This window comes from Tympanuchus pallidicinctus, unplaced genomic scaffold (assembly GCF_026119805.1).
Source record: "Tympanuchus pallidicinctus isolate F22 unplaced genomic scaffold, pur_lepc_1.0 scaffold15, whole genome shotgun sequence".
NCBI classification, from domain to species: domain Eukaryota; kingdom Metazoa; phylum Chordata; class Aves; order Galliformes; family Phasianidae; genus Tympanuchus; species Tympanuchus pallidicinctus.
In genome coordinates this window covers 15,322,949-15,350,507 of record NW_026294669.1, presented here as the reverse complement: position 1 = coordinate 15,350,507, position 27,559 = coordinate 15,322,949, and the positions used below count along the sequence as shown (strand labels likewise).

Below are 27,559 nucleotides of genomic sequence, written 5' to 3'. Positions count from 1 at the left end.
CATCACAATGGGTTTGAGTTTTAGCGGTTGTAATGGCTGTAGCTTTAAAGAAGTTTAATGAAGTTTATTGACATACACTGATGTGAAGCAATGTACAACTTCACTCTGACATTCCTAACCATTTTGGGACACATTCTGACTTACATATATTGTATGTAATATAATTTAACCCAGTAACCCAGATGATTCCAGCTGTTCTGGCTTCTGTTAGTATGATACAATCAGAATGTGAGGAGTTGTGTTTGTCATTTTTTCCTGAGCTCTACAATCATCAATCAGTAGTGATCCTACTGAAACAATGGGAATAGTATTGAATAGGCAGGAACCAGCAGTGAGATTGTGCTGAATAGATAGGCTGCATTCATGCTGCTGGAAATGAAACTGGATTTATCCATTAAGTTGTGCACTGCTGGGAGATAACAATCTTTGTGGAAGACGCCAGTGAAGAGAACAGAGTTGTGCTGGCTTGCAGCCAGCCTAAGTGAAAATTTGATCCACTAGCTTAAAACTGAAATGCAGAGGAGAGGAAGAAAGAGGTTTAAGAGTGAGAAGTGTTGGAATAGAGAAAATATCTGTTATTAAGAATGATTTTAAAGGCTGCCATTCCAATTCATATTGAAAGACTGAGCTGCAATAATAAATAATAAATGGTTTTCCAGGCAATGGAGACTGTGACTGTGGCGAATGCGTGTGCCACAGTGGGTGGACTGGTGAATACTGTAATTGCACAACTGACACCAGCTCCTGCATTTCTGAGGATGGAATGCTGTGCAGCGGGAGAGGTGAATGCATCTGCGGGTCGTGTGTGTGCATTCATCCAGGGGCCTCAGGCCAAACATGTGAAAAATGCCCACTGTGTGGTGATCCTTGCAGTTCCAGAAGGTAAGCTGCTGGTTTTATGTCTCTGATTTTGATGTCATTGAGCTATTTCCCAAAATGCCTCAGCAATGTGTTTATTGCCACAACAACAGGTTGGATTTACAGACTGGAACCCAAGAGCCTCTTGTCTGTTGAGAGGAGTAATCATAACTCATACATGAACAAGAGTATGATTCTTGTAAAAACAAAAACAAAAAAAAAGTGGAGGAAAACAATTTAATCACCTTCAAGCAGCACAAGTAAAGCACTTCCAGTACTGTCCCTGGCTATACTAAGAATCAGAATCTGATTCTTAGTCTGATTATCTGATAACTTCAGACAAATACAGATCAGTTTCCTTCTAGTCCACGATGCAGAATGAAACCATCCCAACAGAGTCACTTGGGCAAATTAATGAGGACTCGCAGGGAAGAAACTCATAAATTTTTGGAATTTGCATTTGTTCACAAACACATGAACTAATAAGGTGATGTTGTCTGCTCAAGCTTTGCACATGCATATTTACAAATTGAGTTAATCTTGATTGAATTAAGGAGGCCCAACTATCTTGTTTTGTGACTATGTCATGTCTAGTTGCTTAAAGTGGAGGCCCATTCCTCCTCCACACTAGCTCTACACCACTGCATTTTCATGCCTGTCTTTCCAGTCCACCCTATAGCTGAGCTAAGAAACCCTTCTGTGGCACACGATATAATCACCATTTATGCTAGCACTACATTTGACACACAAAAGCAAGCTAGCCATTTTGTTCAAAGCTCATGCACATTGGCCGTAGTGAGCACAGTTTAAGTAAAGAAAGTTCTGCATGCAGGTGCTTGAAACACAAAGTACAATGCTGCTGCCTTGCTCTGCCCAGTTTAGCAGAGAATAATAAGTATTGAATTACATGGTGAGCATTGCATTAGCCTATTTAAACATACACACTCTGTGCAGTGTCAGATCTTTTGTCTCCATGGCAGTTACTTCCATTGCTGAGATGTGGGGCAGGAGCAGCCAGTGTAACACTTGGCAGACTGGGGTAGGGTAACCAAGAGTGCCAGGAGGACAGCTCAGAGGGGACTGAGATTAATGGCTGTGAAAAGGAGAGTGGTAGCATGAGGAAACATGGAAAACATGGCAAAAATACCAACAACACTCAATTTGTCTCGATGAGATAGAGGCTATCCCATTACCTACTCACCTTGACTATTCAGCATCTCCAGAGTAAGTGTTAAGGTCATCTCCATCATGAGAAGATAATCTCAGCAGCCTCAGCATATTCTCATGGATATATGTAACTCAGTGCAACAGCAGATGGCCAGGTTTTCCTGAGATGTTTTGTTGCTGTTATTCTCTTTTCCTTTCTCTAAGCTGAGAAAGGAAAATCTTTCTTACTTTCCCTAAGTACTTCAGGGCTGTTCTTAGAGTCTCAACTCCTGAACTTGACCAAAGCTAATTGTGCAGAATCACCAAGATATATTCTTCATCAAAATTTTTCATTTATGAATTCTGTTACATTTTTGCCCTTTTCTCCCCATGAATGAACTCTGAATTTATGAAAGTTCACGTTGCATTCCTGGGAAGATTTTTACAGACTTGGTTTACAGAATTGGTTTAGACTCCGTAGTTTAAAATATTTTAGCCATCACTCTGTTAAATGAAGTAAATGATTTGAAAATTCTTTTCCAATAAATGCATTAGTATAATTAGCATCTAAGTAATTCCTGAGACAAGCAATCACATTAGAGAGACATCTGTCGAGACACCTGAACTGTGTTTAAATACATTATTCAGTAGACTTTCAACAAAGGAAGACTTATAGTAGGTGCCCCAGCTTGATCTCACTGAAGTCAATTTCAAATATTTTTCATCTGATAGACATTCCTTGGGCTGGTATTTAGTGTAAGCTTACTTCAGAATATTTATATTTGAAAATGAATGTTATGTCTGAGTAACCTCATGTCTTTGATAGTCCTACATGAATAATGTTGCCTGGGGTTCTGTCTGGTAGCTAATAAGCTGGGAGAGAAAGAGGACAAGAGAGAGCTTATTCACAATACCTTTATTCAGGTAGTGCTGGTTTTTTTTGGGTGGCCTTTTTTTTTTTTTTTTTTTTTTTTTAGTGGCAATGCCTATCTGATTTCTGAGAACCACTGTATCCGTAGCACAAGACCTTTTGTTTAGCTTCTTTTTAAAATGCAGATGTGTACGTAGTTGCTTTTATATCAGTACTTTGGGACAGACAGAGATGGATGAGCTGCTGAATTATTTTCTACAGGAGCTGTGTGGAATGTCATTTGGCTTCTGATGACAAGCTGCAGGGAGAATGCAATGAAAAATGCAAATCAGTTGATGCAACTGTCAGCACTGCAGAGGGTTTGTATACTCAATCTCTTTTTGGTGTATGGGTGAACAGTGATAGCTTCCACTTTTGGTAATTTTACCTTTGAAAGTAGCTTTGTTTTTCTGCTGTAGAATTATATTAGGGCTCATAAAGCGAGCTGTCTGCGGTTGTTCTGCTGTAAGTAGGGAATGCAGATCAGGACTGGCATTAACCCTCCAGGTTAATTAACTCATTGGATTGCACCTACTTGCTAAGCAGCTTATGTAAGAAAGAACAGAATTTAAGTACCAGTTCCTGCAAATCAGTGGCTGATGAAAGTCCCTGTGGTTGTCACACCTGTACCGTAGGTTCCAGTGGGGCTTCTTTTGCCATACAAATTCAAAACCTGAATCCAGTCCTTATGCAGATGGTTGATTACCATTTGCAATCAGACACAATCCTTTAGCCTGTCACAAATATGTTCTTCTTGTCAGGCTTTTTTGAGACATTTCTGGTGTCCTAAGGGCTAAGCATATCTTTCAGTTACTCGCAGTAATTTAGAGTTGCACTCCATCAACAGGAATTCCTGCAGCAGGAACTGACCTGGAATGAAGTATTATATTTGGTAAAAAACATAACTTTACATGGAAGAGTGCATCAGGGCATTTTTCTGTCCTACAAAGGAGAGTGCTTGCCTGTAGTGCAGGTAGGCTCTATTTATTCTGAATAAAGCAAACACAGCCCTATGGCAAAAAGCAATTGGTAGCTGAGGTAGGACATACATGCACTATACACAGCATTTAGTGTTAGCATTAAATTATATAGCAAGCGTGATACTTATGATGGTAACACAGAATATTATATGCATAAATAAAGAACAAAACTTATAAACTGTTGGAAACCCATCTGCATATTTGCAAACATTTCATGGATGCATATCTTTCCAACAAATCTCCAGCTTTTTTTTTTTTTTTTTTTTTTTTTTTTTTTTTATGGTATTCCTCTGTAATACAGAGTTTGAAAGTGGCAAGTATTTCCCTTGTAAGGAAGGTGTTTCATCTTAAATACATGTCAAATACTTCAGAGGATTAGTTTCGGTAATGAGGTAGCCTCATTAAGATGTCCCGAAGGTGGAAAAAAAAAAAAAATATATGCAATTACAAATCTTGAAATCAAAACCATATTCCCTAAACAAAAATATTTTGAAAATAGTTTATGTAGATCATAACAGTATTTAAGACATATTTTTATCATGATTTTATATGGTAGCATAATGCTTCTTTCTACTTTATATTTCAGCTTCTTTAATTTGTCGTAGCATTTTGAAAAAACATAAATAACCCTAGGCTAGATAAAAAGGTTTACTCTTTCTTTTGCACACATATGTTGCAACACAGTGACAAGAGCTGGGGAGCCACAAAGAAAAGTTTACCTATCTGAGTGAATTTTTGCACCTAGGAATTGTCCATTCTTTGGTCTTCACTCAGTATCTTGTCCTAGAAATAACATCAGAGGAGTAAAAATACTAAGCATAAGTTGGATTCTGAATAGCCCAAACTGGCATCTTTGCATTCAATTCTGTGCCCATGAACATACTCAGATTTCTACATCCCATGGTCTCCAATTATGACATTGAACTAAACTAAACTTGTAATAAAAAACATCTTCCTTATATCCAATCTAAAAAATCTCCCCTCATTGGATTCTTTGGATCTGCTTGCTTAAAGGAGTTGGGAAACAACAAATATTGCAAAACCTGTGATAGTATTACTGGAACTGTGACCTGGCAGAGAGTGTCATTAATTGAGTGCACTCAGTCAACAAAAGCAAATCTTGACAAATCAGCATGTCTTGTCCAACTGTCTCCTTAACACATTGCTCTGACATCAAGGACAGGCAACAGATTAAGTACAAAATTATCACAGATCAAGACCAAGTTTCCAGTAACATTCCAACTACATACGGTTCTCACTTTATAAAAAGGCTCTCAACTGATTGTGCTTTCATACTCCTTCTACTCTTTGCTATAAAACTCTGTTTACGCTTTACTTATGATAAAAAGTGAGCATTTATTTCTCACTAAGCATGATAGATTCTTTAAAATCTATTATCCTTGTCAGGTTCCTACTTTATATTTCATTACTCTTCCTTGCTATTAAAGTCCGAGAACTAAAGTCTTTCAACACAGTTGCTTATGAAATTTCGGTAGGAGTTTTGACTGGGTAAGAAACATTACAAGGATTGTATAGACGTAATATATTTCTTTCTAAATAAATGTTTGAGAACTTTACTGTTTTTTCTTCCCTCTACAAGTAGAAATCTAAGAAGTTTTTTTCTAAAAATGTATTGAAAGCATACTTAGCTTTCCAATGGTCCTTAAATAATGGGTTTTATGGAAACTTAATAAGCATTCAGCCACAGCACTTGTGGACCTGCAGTCTGAATTTTCAGTCCTCTTCTTTGCTTTATACTGTCCTTTGTTTATACTGCCTGTCACAGCCAGTTTCTCCTGCCTCCCTCTTGCTTTTGAGAGAAGGAAGAAATAAATGGCAGTCCTTTTATCCACGTCCATTTCTGGTCAACATATGCACATCTTCTTCTGAAATAGAAGAAATAGAAGAAATGAAAATTCTAGGCATGTGAGAAGTAGTTCTAAACCAAAGAGAACATACTGCCTACTTCGTCCTATAACTGGGGACGTTTCCTAAGCAGCTGACTCTTAAGCATCTTGGAAACACTTCCACTGAAATTCTGAGGGTACTTCTGTTTTCTTCTTTTACTCTTTGCTTTACACAGAGGTTATGATAAACATTATGCCAGCAATCTCTCTTGTTATTGCATGCTGAAGTTCGTTTGATCTAATGGATGATTTTTTTCCCTCCTTTGCAGATCTTTCCGAGGATAAATCCATTCCTTGCTCTTTGCAGGGGGAAAATGAATGTATAACCACTTTTCTTCTGGCTGAGGATGAGCAGGGCAAGACAGTCATACACAGCATAAAGCAAAAAGGTAAGCAATTATGTTACCTTTTCTACATGACATCTAATTTGAAAACACAGATGGGAAAAACAACCAGTTCCTGCAACACAAGAAGCTGAGCTTTTCTAAACAGCACTGCACCTCCTTGTGTTTGCAGCTCTGCCTGCCCAGGCAAAAGAGCACCTCCTAAACCACTTATTCAATGCTACTACAGTAAAATAAATGCTTGGCCTGTCATGGAAAATGGGCAGAATGATCCATTGGATTAATCAGACTTTGCTGAACTCTGCACTCAGGCTCTCTAGATGGCATGAAACAAGCCACTTCACCTCTCCTCTCAAGTTTCCTACCAATAAGTCCTTTATCACCCTCAGAGCTGCAAGAGTTTGTTAACTTTTCTAAAGTCCTGTGCAGATGATGATAACAAATGTCCTTTGATTATATGAGAAAAAGATAACCCATTTTGAAATAACATACGCTTTACAGATTGAGTGGCAAACACTCTAAAGACAGTATCTGACTGCATCACCTACCTGATGAAATGCTGGAATATCTTTGTAACTATCTTTAATGTTGCATTATTCAATTTTGAATGCACTGCCCATATAACAGATATTCAATAGATCTTTATACATTTTTTTTTTTCTTTTCTATCTTTCTTTCTTTATTTATTTTTTTTTAACTACTATTTCACTACTTTTACTATTTCACTAAAGCTCCTCACCTTGTGGGACAGAAGAGAACACAGGCACTGCTTCTCAGCTGCCAAAAAATTTGGTCTCCAGGCAAAAAAATGCATTTTTTTTCTGACATCCACAGTGTCTCAGAGCCAAATATTGATAATATTTTATGGAAAGCCATGCAGATTTTTAATTTAGTTTAGTTGGTACAAGTGTCATATATTTTGTTAATCCTGTGTGTAGCTTTATTCTAGCATACATGTGATAATGATGGTGATTTCACTGCACAAAAAAAACTGCTTTTATAGTCTGGTTTTATATAGGTTATGATTGAAGAAAAGAAGTTATAACAAACATTTAAATTACAGAAACACATTCATTTGTAAACTATACTTCTAATAAATAAGGGTAAGCTACTGAAAGATTCTGTCTTTATGAAATCCATTCACTACTTTCTTTTTACATTTAGTTTAGCTCTCTCTTTGCCCCTTGTCATCTGTGATATTTAGAAGCCTAACTCAGGCTATCTTTGTTTGGTATCTTTGTTTGAAATCATGCTTCCTGTTTAAAACCATATTTACCTATTAAGCACTTCGTTTGGCACCCATTCTAACACAACTCATCAAATTCAAGTCGCCGGTTCACCTCTTCAGCTAGATGAACACAACTCCCTCCAGCCTCCCTCTGCATCACTGAAGCAGATGACAGTCTTCCTATGTGCTATTTTAATTAACTTTTTTTTTTTTTTTTTTTTTTTTTGTCTTTGGAATGCTGTATGATAAAACTTACTGGAAAACTTGAAATGTGAAATTCCTTCAAACTGAAGAACTGAACATGTCACTCTGGCAGTGTTACAGAACAAAGTTCTTTTTCCCTACTGTTACCTTGACACTGAATTTCTACAAGACTGTCACAGATGAACTAAGCATTTCAGATGCAGTAGAACCATGTGCTTCTGAACACGGTAGTTCAAGACTTCTGCTTAGCTGCTGTGAGATTCAACAGAATTTAGTGAAGTTCTGTACTTTTTGCTTTTCAGCAAATCTGATGTTTTTCCTCCTTGTTTTTGTGACTGAAATGCAGTTTCCTCCTTTTTCTCAATATCCCTGGTACCTTTACACTAATACATATATACCTGGGACTGTCTCCTCTACGACAGTCTGAATATGAGTCAGATGAAGTAAAACTTCAGCTGTATGTTTAAAAATTCATGATTTTGTCAAAATAGTCCTATTTTTTAGAATTATGATGACATAAATTTGAAAACGATGTTCTAACTTTCCTCCTCAAAATCTGAGTCTGCATTCAGATACGACAGCTAAACATGCCAAAATAGCAGTGGAAGTAGTTAGCAAGAAATTTTTTTTTACATTACAAGGCAATATTGTTCAGCTATTTAGCAAGCTGATAAGAGTAAAATAACGTGGACTTGAAAGAAAAGACATGCTCAGTTTCCAGCAAATGAGAACAGAATGCTTTTTGGCTGTCTTTAATTGCCTAAAACTTATTGTTTGGATATCCACACTCATAACTGTTTGTCTTTCCACAGATTGCCCAGAGCTTCCAAATATCCCAATGATAATGGTGGGCGTCACCCTTGCTATCCTTCTGATTGGCATTGTGCTACTTTGTATATGGAAATTGATGGTTTCAGTTCAAGATCGAAAAGAAGTGGCCAAGTTTGAAGCAGAAAAATCAAAAGTTAAATGGCAAACGGTATGTTAAATGTACTAATTTTACACAAGGCTCTTCATTTTTGTTTCATGAGGCACAAGTGCCCTTAAAAATCTTTGTTGCGTTCTTTTAAATGGATTGATTTTACTGGTAGATTTTCATTACTTTTAATTTAGAGATGAAAAATAGCCAGAGTTCTATCTCCTGGTTTAATTTCATCCATGTGTAAGTTAAGGAGATAACATTTTATTAGTTGGTTCATTTTTTGTTTGTTTCTTTGTTTCTTTATTTAATTAGTATCTCACTTTTGATTAATCTGAGCATAGTTGGTCACTGTCTATGCAATTGTGAGAAGCATGCTTCTCAGAAGCAAAGCCTGCTGTACAAAAGAGAGGTTACCAGTGCCCTCTGTAACAGCTTACACAGCAGTGTACACTGCCCAAAATGTATATAAAGGACAGAATGATCTACCCTTAGCTTCTATCTATAGCTTGCATAGGTCTAATGCAAGTACCATGTTCCTTTTTCCTATTTCCCCTTTGTCCTTGGCTTTCTTGTTCTTCAGTAATATTTCTACAACTTTTCAGATTTTCTGAAGAAAAAAAAAAAAAAAAATGTTGAGAAAGCATTTCTGATGGTGCCAGGAGGATATGCAATAAGCTACAGTTTACTTTGTTGCACTCCTCTACAAAACCAAGGATTGCAACATTTCTGCAAGAAGGGACACTGCCTGCCTTTCAGTTTCTTTGACAAGAAAAATTAGTTTGTTACAGGCAAGGCCTCTTGAGAACGTTTTCCTAATCCTTTAGGAGGGTCGGGGTAAGAGGAAAGGGAAGGCAACAGTAGACAGAAATATTTCATTTTCTGACACAGAAAGAAATGATACAAAGAGAATGGTGAGAAGCCAGTAGAAGGAGCCCAGGTGGGACTTGCCCTTCTCCCAACATGCAGTAGTTGGCGTGGCTCACACAAGAAGGCTGTGACAAGTTGCACCTTCCATCTCACAGCTGTTTTCTCAATGTTTGTGTATTCTTTGTATTTTTAGAATGGTTGAGTCATGTTTAGTACGCAAAGATCAGATCTATTTGGTAAGGCATTGTTTGAGTGTGTGCATTACTTTAATCTGGGAAGCAGACTAGGGCCTTCATGCCCATACGCTGACTTGCACTGCCTTAGGGTGGGCTCATTTTTAGTGGCTTGGAATATCAGAACACCAATAAAGTCTATACTGAAATGATGAAAAGTACAAAATAACTTCTGTACAAAGAAAGACCAGAACACTTTGCAATGGGGAAGTAACAGTGGGAGGAGGATGTGATACTATAATGGGGCATTGATTGTAGGATGTTTTTCCACTGCACAAAACGGTAAGATAGCAGGCTTCAGAGAAACAAAAGACATTGTTATACAATGCCTTTTTGAGGCCACACCATTTATTTCCAAAGGTATTTCAGATGATAAAACTTTGCATAGATACAAAACAGAGAAACCTGCACAAGGAAGGCATCCTCTCTGCTCTTGCAAAATTAAAGATGGTGGTTTGCAACAATACAAGCTTGCAGCCAAAGACAGTTAAACTCTGAATGATTTTCCTTTCTTTTCTTTTTTTTTTTTCTTTTCTTTTTTTTTTTTTTTCTTTTCTTTTTTTAGGAAACAAACCCACTGTACAAAGGTTCAACAAGCACTTTCAAAAATGTAACTTACAAGAACCAAGAAAAGCAAAAAGGGGCCATGGCTGCAGATTTCTATTAGCACTTTGAACCCTACAAACTTAGTTTTACTGTCGAGAAATCTAAAAACACTAATTTTTGTCTCTTCTCAGTTGATTATGTGCAATCTTTGTTTGCACACTGCAGTGTAATCATTCTGTTAGATAAAATGTATCTTGTGGTGGGAGAGCTATAGATAATAATAGTAGTAAAGGTTAAAGAAATATATTTTTTACAAACTTTATTATTAAACAACTTCCATCTCAGAAAAAATGGTATCACCTAACATTTTAAATTAGCTCATTAATACTGAGCTATATATGACTTTGTTCATCCACTGAATCTGATATGTTTGTGTTTAGGAATGTATTTATACCAGTCTGTTTGGTGGGCTGGCTTACATTTAACAAGGTAAATTTTTCATAAATGCTGCTTAAACTGTGGAGGTCGGTGGTTTCTCATATTGACTCTGTAACTGAACAGGTTTTCATCAGAAACAAACGATGTGTGTTACGGCATAACTTCCATGTATCTAAGGTATATAAAAATACTCCTCTGAAGTTCTTCCTTTTTCTCCTACTTCCCTCTTTCCTTGAATTGGTTCTGTTTGATGTGGTTTAAGAATCAAACCCCTAAGATTATCTCAGGGAAAGATAAACCAAGCCCTAATTGACTCACATAAATGCTCTCTGTTTATGTATGAGACTTTCCCCCTCTTTCCTTTAAGTTTCAGTATAGAGGATCAATAGCGAAAGAGAAATATTTGCAAATTAGAGACAGCAATAGAGAAGTTTTAGATCAGAGGATTTTTACCATTCACTTCCTGATTAGGCACTCAAAATAAACTTCTCGTGCTGGACTATTACATGAACTCCTGCATGGGCTCTTTACATGCATGGAAAGCTGAAGCACAAAGGTTTTGTATCACAAAGACAGTAGTTTTTTGTTGAGAAACCCTAAACTGAGGGGTTCTTTCAATGCCCAGCAGCCAAACCATGTATTGATGTGTGAAATAATATATATTCTCCTCTTTGGGGCTTTTTTTTTTCAAACTAAGCAATAGATAGATCAGTGAATTCCACCTGCTATTAATTTCCATGCCACTACTGAGGATTTTTAAATCTCACTTTTAACTCGGTACTAATGACTCACCATAACTTCTTAAATTGTAATGCTGGTATCTTGACATCAAGAAAAGAAGCCTCAACAACATCAGCTAACCCAATGGATTAAAAAGTTACAGTTCTGGGCTATTTTAGGCTAACAATAGTGTAGTTTACTTTTTAATATCATTTTTTTTAATGCTCTGGAATAGATGGTCAAAATGTATGTACTCAGAAGACTTAGAAAACAAAGATACACTGGCACAGTCACAGATGGTGATGTACATTCCCTGTGGTAAATTATGCATCTGATCTAAAAACTTGTTGTCCATTTTGTAATGAATACTTACAACGTCTGTGCAACTTCAGTCTCTGTATCATCTACAACCACTGGATGTGAGACTGATACTATCATGCCTGTTTTAGGGCCTGATCCAAATCCTATTGGAATCAGTGGCTACAGATGAGGATCTAGTTTCAGTGAAACTATTACTTTTGGTTTACAATGATTGTTTAGTTTAAACAAACCAGTTAATACTGTCTATTAGTTGGTTAGAACTTATGGAACCTATGTTTCTGTGCGAAGAGAAATAAACAGTATCTGATGCCTTTGGGAAGAAGGTGCTGTGATGAGCACGTAAGAAATACAAAATGATTGCAGTATGAAGGGAATGATGACTGTCATTAAACTGGAACAGATTAATTACAGATTACATCTTTATTCTTCAGTACTCTTGTGTATCTCAAAATGAAAATGTACATAGACAAATTTTCCCTTGTTTTCTGCTTATTACCTCTGTTTTCCCTTATTATCTCCTGTTTCCAAACACTAAACTGCCAAAGATATTAGTGCAAGTTGCTAAATACTGCTTCCCTGATACAAAGATAAACCCCTGAAGGCAAAGCTGGCCCCTGGGCTGTCTCAGATTCTACTTGGGCCAGGATTGCCCAAAGGAATAGGGAAATCCAGATTTAGCCCGTGTGAATAATCTGTTACTCTTCTGTTTTTTAAGTAAAGACATTGAATGTCAATATTTTTCTGAAAGAAACTGACCTAGTATTTTGTTGTCGTTGTTGTTGTTGTTTTTACTTTTTAAAGTATAACAAAATCTTCACTGTTTATTGAATATCTTTTAATTTCTGTTTCTGATAAAGTTCATTCTGCAGCTCAGTGTGAGTGTTGAAAGCTCTTCTTCTGTAGGTCACCCATTTCAACACTGAACTACTTTTCCATATTCAAACACTGTTATCAAAGTAGTGTTCACATTCCACACAAAATGTCTGTTGGTCTGCATTCTGTGTTTCTATAAGAGATTTCATTTCTCTAAACTGCGCAGTCTGTTCACATCACTTACATCTTCTGATTGTCAGCAAAGATCCAATTTGGGAGGGAGACAACATTTACACTCCAGTTAAACCTCCTAGTAATGTCTCTGCAAATTATACAGAAATTGGGCAGCGTCTTCTGCAGTTTCCCTGCTGTGACCAAGAGTAGTACAAATGTGCTGTGCCACTTTCAAAGCTGTCAGGAAGAAAATAACTACAATTAGAAGAGAGTAAATAGAACGGCTTGGTGAGAAAGCCCTCTGCTACTGAGGAATGAACCAAGCTTTTAACAGCGTTAATTTAGATCATACATTTTTACCAAAAAAAAAAAACAAAAAAAATCCCCACAAACATAACTGTATCTCAAGACTGTAATTGGCATTCACTGTAGAAATATAGTGGTGTTCATGTCTTTTTATTAATTATATTACTTTCATCTTGTAGTATGTGTATAAAAGTTCACTTTTCTTTTTCTCCTTTTTAACTCCACCAAATTACCAGTGGGTTGGTGTGTGGTGAGTGGGATGAAAATGTCTTTCTGCTGTTTTTACAAATACTGTTTTGACCTGGGGGCTGGACCTTGAGAGTGGCCAAAACATTTTTAATAGGAATTTTATTAACTGAAGACTTAAACTAAATAATAATAATAACAATAATAATAATAAAAATCATTAGTAATTTTATGGTATTTGTGTGTCTTTTACATCTTGTAGAATGGTATTTTCATTAATGTGTATTGAACTGATGATTTTTCATTTGATTTATATGTTAATCTGTGTTGTATCTGCCCAGACTGCATTTAACCTTGGTCTATAATTATAGCCAGTGGATAATGAGCCTGGCATACAAGTGTGAGGTGTTAGCATGTGGTACACTCTGTGCTGTCCACCATCGTGCGGCAGTCCAAGTTTCTTTTGCAGTGGCCATAAGGAAGTTACTGTCTGACAAAACATAGCATGCACCATCTGAAAGTAAAAAGGAGATAATTCTTATCTTGGTCTGTTTGCAAGAAGCAGGTAAATACCTCAACTTTCTGTAAAAGAAGGATTACTGAACCTTCAATAAAGATTGTAAAAATGAATGCATATTTTAATACACTTTTTGTTTAATTCGTTTTTCATTTTCCATGTCAGCACGTCTGTCTGTTTGTTTGTTTTTCTTCACATGATTTGATTAAACTCCGCAAATTTCTCACGTTTTGGTATACTGTAGCAGCTAATTTTATAAATCCTCCTCCACCTTTCTTGAGATGGTATGTGAGAAAGAAGATGTCAGGACATTCTTTTATCTGTGATTCTTTCACTTTTCAAGGAAGTGAGTTAATGGGTGAATCACGTAAACAACTCATTTCTGGAAGTCCAATTGATTACATATGGCATTCTTTACATACAATGACACCTAGAGCACACAGCTTGTTTAAAGCTGAAGATTCATTAATTTTTTAAGTGTAACAGTAGTATCTTTGGAACCACATGGCAAAGTGAATAATTTCTGTTCTGTACGAATATTACCTCTCCTTCTCTCTTTTTCTTCCTTTTTTTTTTTTAATCTCTAATGAGGAGTGATTTATTTTGATGTCTGCTAGTTTCCTGCTCTGGGTGGAGGGCATTCCTCTGCATCTTTGATAGAGCAGCATTTTAAAACCTATTGTATTCTACAGACACACATTAAGATCATGTTCTTCTGAATTTCACAGTGCATTGTATCTATTGACATCGATACAATTGCATAATGTATACTTGTGGGATGTAGTTTAGAAGGCATCATACCCTGAAGGCGTATATACATTTTTATTTTGTTTGGTTCCTACAAATCATTCATGCTTTGAAACTTTTCTTCTGTTTTCACTGAGGTACTTATCAGCCAACACTGACAGCCACAAAAGCACAACAATTACACACTGGAAGGCTAAATGACAAAGGTTTGGCTATTAGAAGATACTGGTAGAACCTTGTTTCTTTGTTTCTAATTCAGGCACTTTGTTCTGCCTATCACTGTGTGAACAGCAGAGAGGACCAAAAGCTGATTTTCACTGCAACATCTTCCTGCTCCTATTACTCACACTGCAGCGTAGCCTTCTTTTTTAATCATAATATATAATAGTTTCAGGACATTCTTGTATTTAGATAGATAAAGTTCTCAAGTTATTATATATATTTTAAATGCTATTTTTCCATAGGCCAACTTCACTCAACAGTGGCTTTTTCATTACTGCTTCCACATTTAGATGAGGTAGGAGTGTAAATAAAAACAAGCTCCTTATGTATGAAGAAACAGGAAATTTCTATTCAGTGTTCAGTAGTTGGAAGTTAACCGTGTTTGGAAACTTCAGGCTTCAAAATTCTGGTTGCTGTTGGTCCTCTTATGTGAGAGGTTAAGGCATACTTCCTCCAAAACTAAATTAAAAATCAAACCTATAATTATAATATAGTTACCATGTAACAAACTCTTAGTGGCTTCTATTTTAGGCTATGGTAAATTTGAAAAAAAAAAAAAAAAAAAAAAAACATGTAAAAAACAAAACAAACAAACAAACAAAAAAAAACCAAAAAAAACACAAAGAACTCAAATCAAACAGAAGAAAAAAAATATAAAATCCCCACAGTGTTAAAAGTGCAAGAGAAATGAATCCTGAGAATATATCAAATGAGGAAAAATAGCTGTTCAAATTAAGGATCTTCAAAAAACAGATCATCACGTTGGTTTTACAAACCCGTATGCCCACAATGATCTTTTATTACTGTAACACAGAATAGCTCAGCTAGAAATACCCTGAGCAGTGCAACTGCAGCAGCTGCTCTAGTAGGAATTTACTGGTTTAGTAAGAACAGAACAGTTCCTAGATGGTACGGTTTTGGGGTGGTTTTTTTTTTTTGTTTGTTTGTTTTTTTCCCCAGGAAGGAAAACCTGAAAAATGAAGAAAAAGAAAAAAGGAAGTAAAGCTGCTCAGAATGAGCAAGTTGCTAATTTGTCATTAACACAAATATATTTGGTCTAGATAGGAAAATCCCTCCGTGCTGGTGCTCCCATAGCCCAGAGCAGCCCTGGTTTTGCCCAGTGGCATCTCTGCCTTCACAGGCAGGAAAGTAAATCTGCTGTGTGTTCTGGAGCCTGTAAGCCTGCTTGAAGCTCTGGATTCAAAGCAGTCACCAAATACTCCTGAAGAGACTGAGACAGGCCAGAGGGGCCAAATTCTCAAAACCTGCTTGCTAATGAGCTTCTCTCCTAAAATTTGAGCTCCTCTGAAAGCTGCTGCTTCTCAGAGGCCCATTGCAGCAGCTAAGGGCTGGCAGCTTCCTGCCTTCTGAAGGCAGGATACCTGTTACACGGGGAGCAAACCCTCCTGCCCTCGAGCTGCTTTGAGTTGCTCAGCTCCTTCTCACACACCACCCAAGCCCAGAGGTTGGAGTCCCACACCATGACTGAGCTGAGCATGGAGGGACCGAGGCCATGGGAGATGCAGGTGTCCCAGCGGAGTATGTTTGTGCTTACGCATCGATGTATATGTTTCTATACCAATTTGTCTACTGTGAATGCAGAACCACGCAGAAACCAGCCTGTGCTGATGACAGCTGAGTTGTGAGCAGATTCCAGTAAAGCCATCTTCAGCCCTGAGCTTCTGCTTTCGCCTTTCCCCCACTGCTCATAGTTTCTGTAAGACTGAACCTTTCCTGAAGTAGGGGAGTTCCCAAGAGCGTTCCACTCAAGGACAGCTGTGTAGAAAATGGAATTAGGAAATTACTTTTCCCCACGTCAAAAATGCCTTCAGTTGACAAGCTGGCCGAGCTGAAACCAAGCCTGAGTAAATTTTGCATCCATGGAGATGTGCTGCAGCAGAGTGGCGCGCTGATGAAGGCAAACTGTGCTCTCAGCGGTTTCTCTTCCCAGTGTCCTGGTGCCACATGGCTCCCTCAAGTATAAGTGAACTGGAGAGTGGGGAGCGAACGCTCTGACAGCCTGCAAGAGGGACACGCGCGGCTCTGCCGTGTGCGACCCGGTGCTTTCGGCCGTCCCTCCCTCTCCCCCCCCGAGCCGGCCCCAGCGACCCGAGGCGGCAGTGCCCCGCGGCCCCTCCGCGCACCCCCGCCCCGCACCTCTCCCGCCTTCCGCGGGGTGGGATCGCTGCTCTGCCCTCCCCGGGGCAGGGCTCTGCGGGGCCGGTCGCCCGGCGCGGAGTGGAGCGGTTGAGCGTCGCGCCGCACCGGGCCGGGCCGGGCCGAGCCGAGCCGTGCCGTGACCAAGCCTCGGCGATGCTGGGCGTGCTGCTCCTGGCGTGCTGCCTGCTGCTGGGCGGCCGCAGCCTGTCGCGGGGCGATGCCGCCCTCGACCGAGACGAGCTGCCCTCCCTTCGGAGTGAGTGACGGCCACGGGGCGACGCTTCGGGAGGGGCGGCCGGTTCTCCGGCCAGCGGCCGTGCGTGGGGTGCGCGTCACTGCTCGGGAATGGGGGCGGCCAGGCTTTCTGCGTGGGATCCTACGGGTCTAGCCGCGGGGGTTCGGCAGGGAGAGGGGCCGAGGGGGCCCCGTGCCGTGCCGCCAGGTGCTCGGCAGCGGTGCCGCTGCTCGCTGGTTTCCCTGCACCTGGTCCAGAAGCTCACGCGGTTACCGTTTTCCGCACTCCCAATAAATTCCCCTTGTTTTTCTTATTGCCACACCAGCAATTCTCTCTGCTTTTTGGGGTGGAAGGATGTGGGAGGTGAGGAGGAAGGAAGCAGAGATAACTTGTGCTCCTAGCTCTATTATGTATTATTCGTGGTAGTAAACACCAGTACTTGGAACTTGGAGATGCATGCTCAGCTCCCAGCTCAGTGTTCACAGATTCTGGCACACAGCACTTGTGTACTATCACCTGGTCTTCATATGGATTGTAGGAGGAAGTTGTTTCCAAAGGGAAATGTCATGTGCTGAAGTGCAGGATTCTCTCCTTGGGCCCTATGGGTGTTGCAACCTCACCTCCTGATCCCTAGCCACAGGGTTGCTCCAGTTGTCTCCTTGCTGTTCTTCAGTTGGTTTTTTTTTGCGAGGTCTGTATAAAATTTATCTTCTGTCAGCAGCCGCTGCAGTTCTTGAGAATCTTGCTGATAAGGGCATGCAGATGTTTTCTTGAGGGTTCTCAAATTGTCATAGAATCATAGAATGCTTTCGATTGTAAGGGACCTCAGCGAACATTCACTTCAAACTGCCCCTGCCATGGGCTTGTTGCAACCCAGCAGATCAGGCTGTCCAGGGCCCCATCCAGCCTGGCCTTGAGTGCTCCCAGGGATGGAGCATCTGCAGCTTCTTGGTGCCACCTGCGCCAGTGCCTCGCCACATTCTGAGTAAATTCCCTCCTAACATCTAACCCTAAAGTACCATTCTTTTTGTTCCCCTCTCCCTTTGTTCTATCACCATATGATTGTTGAAAAAGTTGTTTTCTCTCCTGTTCAAAAGCTCCCCTCAGTACTGGAAGACTGCAGTGAGTTTTCCCCAGAGCCTTCACTTCTCCAAACTGATCATGCCCTGCTCCCTCAGCCTTTCTTCATAGGAGGAGGTGCTCCAGCCTTCTGATCATCTTCATGGCCCTCCTCTGGACCTGCCTGAGCAGATCTGTGTCTCTTATCCTGGGGGTCCCAGGTCTGGCTGCAGTACCACAGGTGGGACTCATGAGAGCAGAGCAGAGAGGGGCAATCACCTCCCTTGCCCTGCTGCCAGCCCTCTGTTGATGCAGCCCAGGCTACTGTTGGCTTTCAGAGCTGTGAGGGAACATTGCTGGCTCTTGTCCAGCTTTTTGTCCGCCAGGACACCCAAGTCCTCTGCAGGGCTGCTCTCAATGAGTTCTTCTACCAGTCTGTGCACATATCTGGGATTGTCCAGACTCCAATGCAACACCCTGCACTTAGCATTGCTGAACCTCATTAGGTTCACATAAGCATACTTTTCAACTTGTCCAAGTCCTTCTAGATGACACCCCCTCCTTCTGTTGTATCAACTGCACCACTCAGCTTGGTATCATCAGCAAACTTGCTGAGGATGTAGCTGATCCCAGTGTGTATACAATTGGTAATGAAGTTGAAGAGCACTGGTCCCAAAATAGACTCCCAGTGGGCACCACTTGTCAGTGGCCTCCACCTGGACATAGAACTGTTGACCACAGCTCTCTGGCTGCAGCTGTCCGGCCAGCTCCTTATATGCTAAGTAGGCCACCAACCTTCAAATCTACCTCTTTCCAATTTAGAGATTAGGTTGTGGTGTGGAACCATGACAGAGACCATACAGAAATATAAATAAATGACATCAGCTAGTTTTCTTTTGTCATCTGATGCTGTCACTCCATTATGGGAGGCCACCAAATTGGTTAGATACAATCTGCTCTTGTTGAAGCCACACTAGCTGTCTTGGATCACTTCAGTTGTAGACTTTTCATCTTTGGATTGTTTGTTGTTGTTGTTCCTCACACACTCAGGCTGCTGTTACATGGGAATTTGTGTAAGATCTTTTTTTATATGTGAATTCCAGTATCATGATGAGTTAACCTCACTGATCAGTGTTTACTGGTGTTAATGACTTTCACTTACCTGGCAAATTAACAGTGTCATTTTCTTGGCTGGTGAAAATAAGGCTGCTGTAGGAACTCATCATGAGAAACAGTACCCCTATCTGATGTTGTTTTCTGTGTTTGTGGTTAGAGGCTGTGTCACCTGCGTGGCCTGTGGAGGATTGGGTTGGACAAGAAGTATGAAGCACAATCTGTACAATGTCACTGAAAACACAAAAGCAAAGGCATACCTTGGGTATATGTCACAGTGTCACTGATATCAGTGACAGCTGGCAGAATGACCTGTCCTCTCTGTATGTCTGAGTGCTCATGAGCTCTGTGCAGAATCCGCAACCAAACACGAGCTGTAACCTATATCCTGCTTGTTGCATGTACTGTATGCTGGTGTCTGTCTCTTCTGTCTGTCATACTGCACTGTCCTGCTGCTGGCTGAGGCCTTTGTTTTGGTGAGCTGCACCCAAACTATAGGGGCTGAAACCAGGCACAGCATCTGGGTGGGCTTCTTCTTCTCATGCTCCAGATGTGGAATATCTTTTGTTGTTATTACTGCTTCAGGACATTAGGGGTAGTAAATTATAGAAGATTGAAAGCACATATGGTAGAAATAATTATAGCAAAATTTCATGGCAAAATGGAAATGCTACTCAGATATTCAAGGCATAATCTTCCGAAGCATAAAATCTCTCCTGTAATGGGAGAGGAACTCCATGAGTTAACTGTCATTGGATTTCAGTACAAATCAAATCGCTGAGCTGTTACAGAGTTGTATTTTGCTGATTTCCAGTTCCTCAGTTCTTCTCCTTTTCAGTCTATATGCTCAGCTAGGCATTTCTTCAGAAGACCTTAAATAGCTGACTCTTCACATGCTTACAACATGATGTCACCGAGTTCAGTGAGTTTCTGTTTGATTCCAAGAAAGCTGAGATGTCAGGCTAACCCTGCATGTGTGCTGTGGTCCCAAGCGGTCACGTGCAGATGAACAACGTGCACGGGCTGTTGTGATTGAGATAAATCCTGCCTTTTCTATATCACATTTACAATGCAGCATATGTTTTATGCCTCTGTTGTTGCAAACAGTGAGGAATTAGCACAGCAATTTATACTTAAATTTTTTAACCTTTACCTTAATTGGAATCTCAAGTCCACCACAGAGAACTATTTTGCAGCTCACAGCATGACTTACTGTGATACTTAAACCTATGCTGCATTACTGGCTGTTTCTTGGCAAATGGCATTTTAATTCCTCAAATGTGACTGATGTTTTAAGAACCATGTATTTTCAGATGACCAACTTGAGATATATTGTCCTAAGCCCACACTTGTGATCCAGCAAATGGTCCACATATTTGTAAATGGCAGTAAATTTAGATCAGTATTGTTATTTTTTTGAAGTGTTGGTCATTCTGGTGGATATTTTCTGCTTTCTTCATAAATAATATAAGGATTTGTCTTCCAGTACTGTTTGATCATCTGCAGCATTCTACAGACTGAGATATTTTTGCTTTTTTTTTTTTTTTTTTTTTTTCCCTGTACAGATAAAGGGATATTTATTATCCAAAGATCAGACTCTAACTTGTGTATCAAAGTGGACACAGATGGCCTGGTTCTGGAAGACTGCAGTCAGCTCTCCAAAAACATGCTGTGGAAATGGGTATCCAATCGTCGTCTTTTCAACATAGGCAGAAGTACCTGTCTAGGACTGAACATCAGTAGACCAGAACAGCCATTGACTATGCTTGAATGTGATTCAAATCAGTACTCATTATGGTGGAATTGTGATGGCAGAGCACTGGTTGGTGTATCAGAGTACAAATTAGCTGTTGAAAACAGCAAACATATTATAGCAAAAAAAAAATCTAATCATCAGTGGATCCAGTACATGTCCTATGATGAAGACATTTGTGAACATCCTTTCCAAGGTAAAAATAAAATATCATCATATAAATGTGTACAGGAAAATTTTCAGAAGTAATTCTGAAGGAACATTGTGTTAATATGCAATATTGTATTGAATTAATTTTTCTTCTCTTCTATGACATGATTCCTCCCAATCCTCCCCAAAGCACTCATACCTTTGCAAACCTATTTCAGATGCTCAAGCTAAACTAAGGATTTTCTGTTCGTTAGCTCTCATTATCAATTAAACCCAAAGAGAGATACGGGGTTTGGAATTCAGATCTCTGATGGTCACCTGCGGTTGCAGTGTGCATTAATCAAAGGTTTGCGACACTCAGCACCTGGACTCTGAACATGTCAAACTCTGCAGAACAGAACAGAAATCAGGCATGTGATGAATCATCTTGTACAGCTAGTGAAGGCACAGAACTGTAAGTCAGGATCCAGATTTGCAGACCTTAGCAGTGTTCCAGGAACAAGGACTAAGATAAGCTCATTTTCCGTGAATTGCCTCAGACTGGCACACTCTGGCTCCTTCCTCAACTTCTCCTACAGCATTTCTTCAGAAGAATGACCTAGTGTTTGCATGGCATGTCTCCGACTGGAACTGTTGATACTTAGCACTTGAACATGGCTTTGGGACTGTGGAGCTCTGGGTCTCGGTGGTTTCCCCTTCAGGTGCAGCTGGGCTTGGCTGCTGATCCCTGCCAGGCAGCTCCTTTGGGAGCTGTGATGCCTATGGAAGCATGGTAGCATCCAACTTCTCTAAAACCTAACAGAGTCTATGCTTAAGATCAGATAGAAAACATTTGAAACCATAAAGAGTCCTACACATTTGCTATGTACACTCAGCAAGATGGAAGTAGATCTGGTCTAGTCCTAGGTCTGCAACATCCAGGAGTTTCAGGATCAAAATAAAGGAGAGCCTTGGCAAAGCCTCTCTCACTTCCATTTTCTGTTTTCTTCCTTCCATTTCAGCACATACAGATAAGTACAAGGCAGCCTGTTAGTCCACCAGGCTGAGGTGATCCCTGCCTTCAAAACACAATGCATTAACTATGGTGAAAGGACTGGAGCTGGCAAATTTACTTTCTTGCCAGGAAGGAGATAATTTCTTGCAGTTAGCAGAGTGATAGCAGGCAGAGGTGCAAGCCTCATTTCTTGTAATCCATTTTCTTTGTATCACCTGTTATATCAGAAGGCTTTGAAGGAGATTTACAATCCATAAACTGCATTTTTCGTGTGTGTGCAGCCAGCCATTAACTCTGGAAACCTCTGGAAAGCTGGGAGCATGTCCATCTTCTGTAGTCAGAGGACTTCGATCTTTAGCATATCAGCATGGAATCTTTGGCAAACAATTTTGTTCCAAGTGTGGCTGTGGTCTTCTGACCTTTCCTAGAAGCACATGCTCTGGGGTTAAGGAGATACAGAGGTGATGCTGTTACAGCTTGCAGTTGCACTTGATTCTCTCAGTACTAAAAATGCAGTAGGGCAATGTTTAAAATAGTTAATAAGGCATTAACTGATGTGACAACAAAAGTGCATAAGATTAGTGCTTTAGTTAGGTTATCTTTCTCCCTGGTATAATGATTTATTTTAAATGGTTTATTTAATATTCCTTTGTCTTTCAGATTTTCTTTCCCATAGGATGACAATAAGAATGGAGAAAACATTAGAAATCCATTTAAGTAAGAGTGGGAGAAGCAGGGGAAATTATACTAGATTGTTTATCTGTCATATACTAGGAAATAAAAAACAGAGGTTGCATCCAAGCATGTCCAGATTATGGTACCTACACATTTAAATGCAGATTTTATATGATAAGTGCTCTGTTTTTGTTGTTCTTTAATTGCAGTAAGTTATGAGAATGTGCTCTGTTTCATGGTGATAAATTTAATAAACTTAACATTTCCAAATTCTGCTTACCGAAGTTATGCTGCTCATACTTGTAATAATGTTGTGGTATCGTTTATAAATTCAAATTAGAAAATAACCTAAGATATTTACATTTAATTATTGCTGTTATAAACAGAAATAATGAAATACGGGAGAGAAGACATTTCTGTGGATGTGTTATTTTAATCTCTACATTTCATTTATTACAGAAACATATACCTTGCTGGGAAATTCCTTCGGTTTCCCATGTGTTTTTCCATTTAAGTATAACAACAAGTGGTATTATGAATGTACCAGAGATGGAAAGGAATTTGAGTGGTGTGCCACAACAAGTCACTACGAACAAGATGAAAAATGGGGGTTTTGTCCTGGTGCTGGTAAGGCATTGCTTGTTTTCACTTTTATCTTTTTTTTATTTTTTTTATTTTTTACTCCTATAGTATTTGTGATCTGTTTTAATAAACGTAGGACATGCTTTTTTTGTGGATTACAAGGTTCCTTCCTTTCTGTTAGGGGGGAATGAATGTCTCTTTTAAAAAACAAAGGGGAGACTGTAGCAGACTATCATGATTTGCCTTGTTTGGCCTTTGGAGACCCAAGTCCTTGTCCCAAAAGCACAGTTCCAAGGGAAAGCAAAAAGATGTCAGGTGCTCATTGCTTTGTGCTGTCCACTGGCTGTGCCCTGCTGCTGTGCTGCATTTCTCTCCAACATCACTATGCAAAGGAAGGATTGCTCCTGCAAAAGGACATTCTGCTTTTGACTGCATCACATCTTTTACCTTCCTGTTAATCCATGCACTCTATGGATACTTATATTTTGGGGCCTAAAACACTTGGAAGAAGATTTTTGAAGATATTTGCTGTATGAAAAATTTTGGATGTGTAGTGTTCATGAATATTAAATATTACGCATAGCAGCTTGTAGATTATTTCATAAATAATTTCATAAAATATTATCTTCTGTCAATAGAGTGGTTTGGAAAAGCCCTCCCAGGTCAGCCTTTGTCTCAGATCTCTGTTCCAAAGCATGCTGTAAACATCTGGAAATGTGATTTTATAATGGGAATTTCCAGGGAATTGTTGTATCAGAGGGTATTTTCAGACCTGCTTATGTTTTGTAATTATAGTAGCTTTAATCTCTTGAGTACCAGATAGAAGGAAACTGCTTCATCACAAGTTGGGTGAGGCACTCATTGTTTATTGCATGTCAGCTCAAGGAAGCAAGGATCAGCTGGTGTGAATTAAAATGTGGCTCTGCTGGCATCATGGGAGATGTGAAAATTGCCACCAGCTGCAGAGCAGCTCCCAAGGATTTGTCAACCACCTGGGCAATGGAGTGGTATTTTATTCAGTTAATGCCCCTCTTCTTCTGCATGTACTGCATGTTACAAAGGGATACTGGGGGGGGTTGACTGTCATGCTTCTGTTGTGATGCTACTGTTATTAATTAAGTAAATTGCTGACAGCGCCATACTTCTTATAGTCTTGTTGCTATGGATGATGAGCCTGTTTCTTAGCAGAGCGTGGCTGCGGCACATTTTGGAAGGAGAACCCGGTCACACACGTGTGCTACCAGTTCAACCCATCAGCTGTGCTGTCATGGCATGAGGCACGGGCAGCCTGCCAGGCGCAGGGAGGAGACCTGCTCAGCATCACTAGCCCTGAGGAGCAGAGCTACGTCAGCAACTTGAGTCGTGAGTAGGCCCTGTGTGCTGCTAGTGCTAGGTGTGGGTGCGCGCTTAGGGTGCACAGATGGGACTGGCTGGCTGTTTAGTTTGGTAGCCTGGAAGTAAATCTATCTCTATGGGGGGAAAGAAAAGACAAAGTTGTTCTTATAATCAATTGGAGTTCCCTCTTGGATAAGATCTCTGTGTGGAATGAGTCTCAGGCTGGTTCTGGGCAGTCTTCTGATGCTGGTTCAGTGCTAGCAAAGAGGACCAAGTGAAGGAACAGGCAATTGAACTGTGCTGCGAAAGGTGGCTTTAGGTTCCTTCCTATTATTGCTGGTTTTCAATAGCAGGATGTAAGCTGACAGGAAGTTTTAAAAATCATTTTGTTAGCTTTTTGATATATATACAGGCTGCAGAGAGAGTGGAAATTGTTTGGTTTGTGTTTGAAGACAAGCCGAGTCAGGCTGGCATTTCTGCAGCTGTTTGTCGCAGATTTAACTTCTAAGGTCAGTAACAGCTTACACAGGATGGGCAGCTTTTGAAGGGATGCAGACCTTTGAGTTTATTCCTCCTCAGCTCTATGTTGAGTAACAAAGTGATAGGACAGAAAGAATAGCATGAGCGTTCTGGAAACCGATGTGAAATTTTGTTTTATTTCTACTGTAGCAAGAAGTGTATCTGTACCTGTAGATACTTAAAGATGGGGAATGTATGGAGTCTACTTTGTCTGTTCTAGGACAGTTAAACATCACAGATACTGTGCTGTGGACAGGCCTGAATCAGCTAGAGGAAGGTGCTGGCTGGCAGTGGTCGGATGGAGCACCACTGGTATTTGTCAACTGGAGAGCAGGTATGGATTTGTTTTAGCTGTGTCATTGTTGCTTTCTGTAATTGCAGCTGGGGAGTGCTGTTCCTACAGCTACATTTGAAAAGTGAAACAAGTGAATCTGTGTAACTTTCTGTTGAAATATTTGTTCAGCTCATGAACTAAAGCTTCTTCTAGGGATGGGGCATCCACTGAGATGCATCTGTTCAGTGTTAATGAACTAGGCCTTCTGTCACCTGCTTTAAGGGTGTTTTGAGATTCCAGCTGCATATTTAATAACTATGTTCTACCTTGTCACAAGGAGTTTTAGTTTGTTTATGGTAATGTGCAATTAAGGTGAGCTTTGCGACTTGGCTTGCTGCATTTTGAGGTCTGTCCTCCAGCACGTGTGATGTTGACACCACAACTTGTTTCAGACTCACATGTGACACCAGCACCCAACACTTGTGGAAAGATTGCCACATGTATAAGTGGTGGTTAATGTTAAGCTGTCCATAGCATTAGTTTAACACTGCTGGAAGTTCAAGTGTGCAGGGCTGCTTATACATTCATTCAATAAGAGAATAAGAGTACAGCACTGTTTTTCAACAATGGACTTTTTGTAATTGTGTGCTTCTCAAAAAATGTGTTTATAGATGTTTCTGAGGACCGTTCTAGTGAAAATCATTGTGCAGTGATGAGTTCAAAATTGAAATATGCCTGGAAAAGTTACTTATGTGAATCTGGATTTCCTTTTGTGTGCAAGAAATATTTAAATAAGACAGAGCACGAAACACTGGGTAAGTGTTTCAGTGTTACCGTGTCCTTTTTGTGAAGATGGAAAGAGAGCACGAGGAAGCTACCTGAATATAAAGTCATCAGAACAGAATGTTAGTTGCAGTAAATGTGTGGGTTTGCTAGTTTAAGTTGAATGCCATTTACCTTAACTGAAGTGGTAATGGTTTCTTCTGCTCAAATGCAGTCCTGGACAACACCTTGAGAGTTTGGAAACTGACACATAATTTCAATACATACAGCGTTTAATCGATTCCTTATACTATCAGAGGCTTACAAAATGCTCAGTCTCTTTGTATTTCAATACAGCCACAATTTTGAATTTAAAAGTAGCCTTAGAATGGAAGTTAAAAAATGGAAGCTGAAAGTTAAGCTTAGAATGGACTTAACCAATTGCCTGCAGAGGATAAAGTTGCATAAATTTGCAGTTATTTTTATGGCATGCCATGCTTTTCTTACACTGAAAAAGAATTGTGTGTGTATTTTTTAAATCATTAATATAACACTAGTGTATAGAATGCCCCAGGTTCCTGTTCTGTGGGAAACTTAAACAAAGAATTATGTTCCTTAGGATATTAAACACTGCTTTTATAAAACCAGATAAGTTCAACTTTTTCCTGATAAATCAGAAATTTCCCTGCCTGTTTTAGACAATGAAATGGGACTTACCCACACTCTTTACAGGTATTCTATCTGTAAGAGTTTCAGCTGGTTTTGGATCAAGCCCAAAGGTAATAAGGAAATGCAACAAGTTTTAAACTGAATAACAGTTCTATTAGTGTTTGTACTAGTCTAGCAACCTAAATGGTTGAGTCATAAAATGAGGTGGGAAAAATTCTGTAGCTGATGTTCCACAGAGCATGTGTTTTGTCCTCCTTGGAATGACTCTGTTTTCAGCATTTGAAGTTAAGAAAATAGTTCTGCATGGATTATAAACACAGTACAACCTTGGTAATTCTATTTAATATTCTAATATACTCTAACTTTGTATGGTTAATTAAAAGATACATGGAAGTATTATGCCACTCATTGTGATGCTGGCTGGTACCCGTACAATCGCAACTGCTACAGACTTCATAAAGAGGGGAAGAGTTGGAATGATGCTTTGATCTCATGCCAGAGTGACAGCAGTGGGCTCATTAGTATATCCTCCATGGCAGATGCAGAGTTGCTCCGTAACTTGCTTCAACGTGGTGAGTTTTAGGAGTTAAAGTGTGCAGTGTTTCTGCAATTGTTTTGTGATGCTCTTCCATGCAGCCGTAGAACATTGTTAGCCTACGTTATGTGACAAACCCAGATGTTGTTAACAGA

The 27,559-nt window shown here is 39.7% G+C and overlaps 2 protein-coding genes across 6 annotated transcripts in view; both read left to right on the top strand.

Moving 5' to 3' along the window:
• ITGB6 (integrin subunit beta 6) overlaps positions 1-10,496 on the top strand; it is a 44,890-nt gene extending 34,394 nt beyond the window's left edge. For all 4 annotated transcript variants that reach the window (XM_052675473.1, XM_052675474.1, XM_052675475.1 and 1 more), the window contains 5 exons: positions 660-882; positions 3,137-3,234; positions 6,071-6,190; positions 8,390-8,556; positions 10,165-10,496. In XM_052675473.1, coding sequence (XP_052531433.1) covers positions 660-882; positions 3,137-3,234; positions 6,071-6,190; positions 8,390-8,556; positions 10,165-10,266 — 710 coding nt within the window. In that variant the 3' untranslated portion in view covers positions 10,267-10,496. The remainder of the gene's footprint in view (positions 1-659; positions 883-3,136; positions 3,235-6,070; positions 6,191-8,389; positions 8,557-10,164) is intronic.
• A 6,299-nt stretch (positions 10,497-16,795) lies between these two features.
• PLA2R1 (phospholipase A2 receptor 1) overlaps positions 16,796-27,559 on the top strand; it is a 35,758-nt gene continuing 24,994 nt past the window's right edge. Inside the window, exons 1-7 of one of the 2 annotated variants that reach the window (XM_052675462.1) lie at positions 16,796-17,005; positions 20,722-21,105; positions 23,188-23,355; positions 24,499-24,672; positions 25,385-25,498; positions 26,110-26,253; positions 27,253-27,441. In XM_052675462.1, the coding sequence (XP_052531422.1) occupies positions 16,903-17,005; positions 20,722-21,105; positions 23,188-23,355; positions 24,499-24,672; positions 25,385-25,498; positions 26,110-26,253; positions 27,253-27,441 (1,276 nt within the window). In that variant the 5' untranslated portion in view covers positions 16,796-16,902. Of the gene's footprint in view, positions 17,006-20,721; positions 21,106-23,187; positions 23,356-24,495; positions 24,673-25,384; positions 25,499-26,109; positions 26,254-27,252; positions 27,442-27,559 lie in introns of both variants that reach the window. The other variant, XM_052675461.1, reaches the window with a different exon arrangement.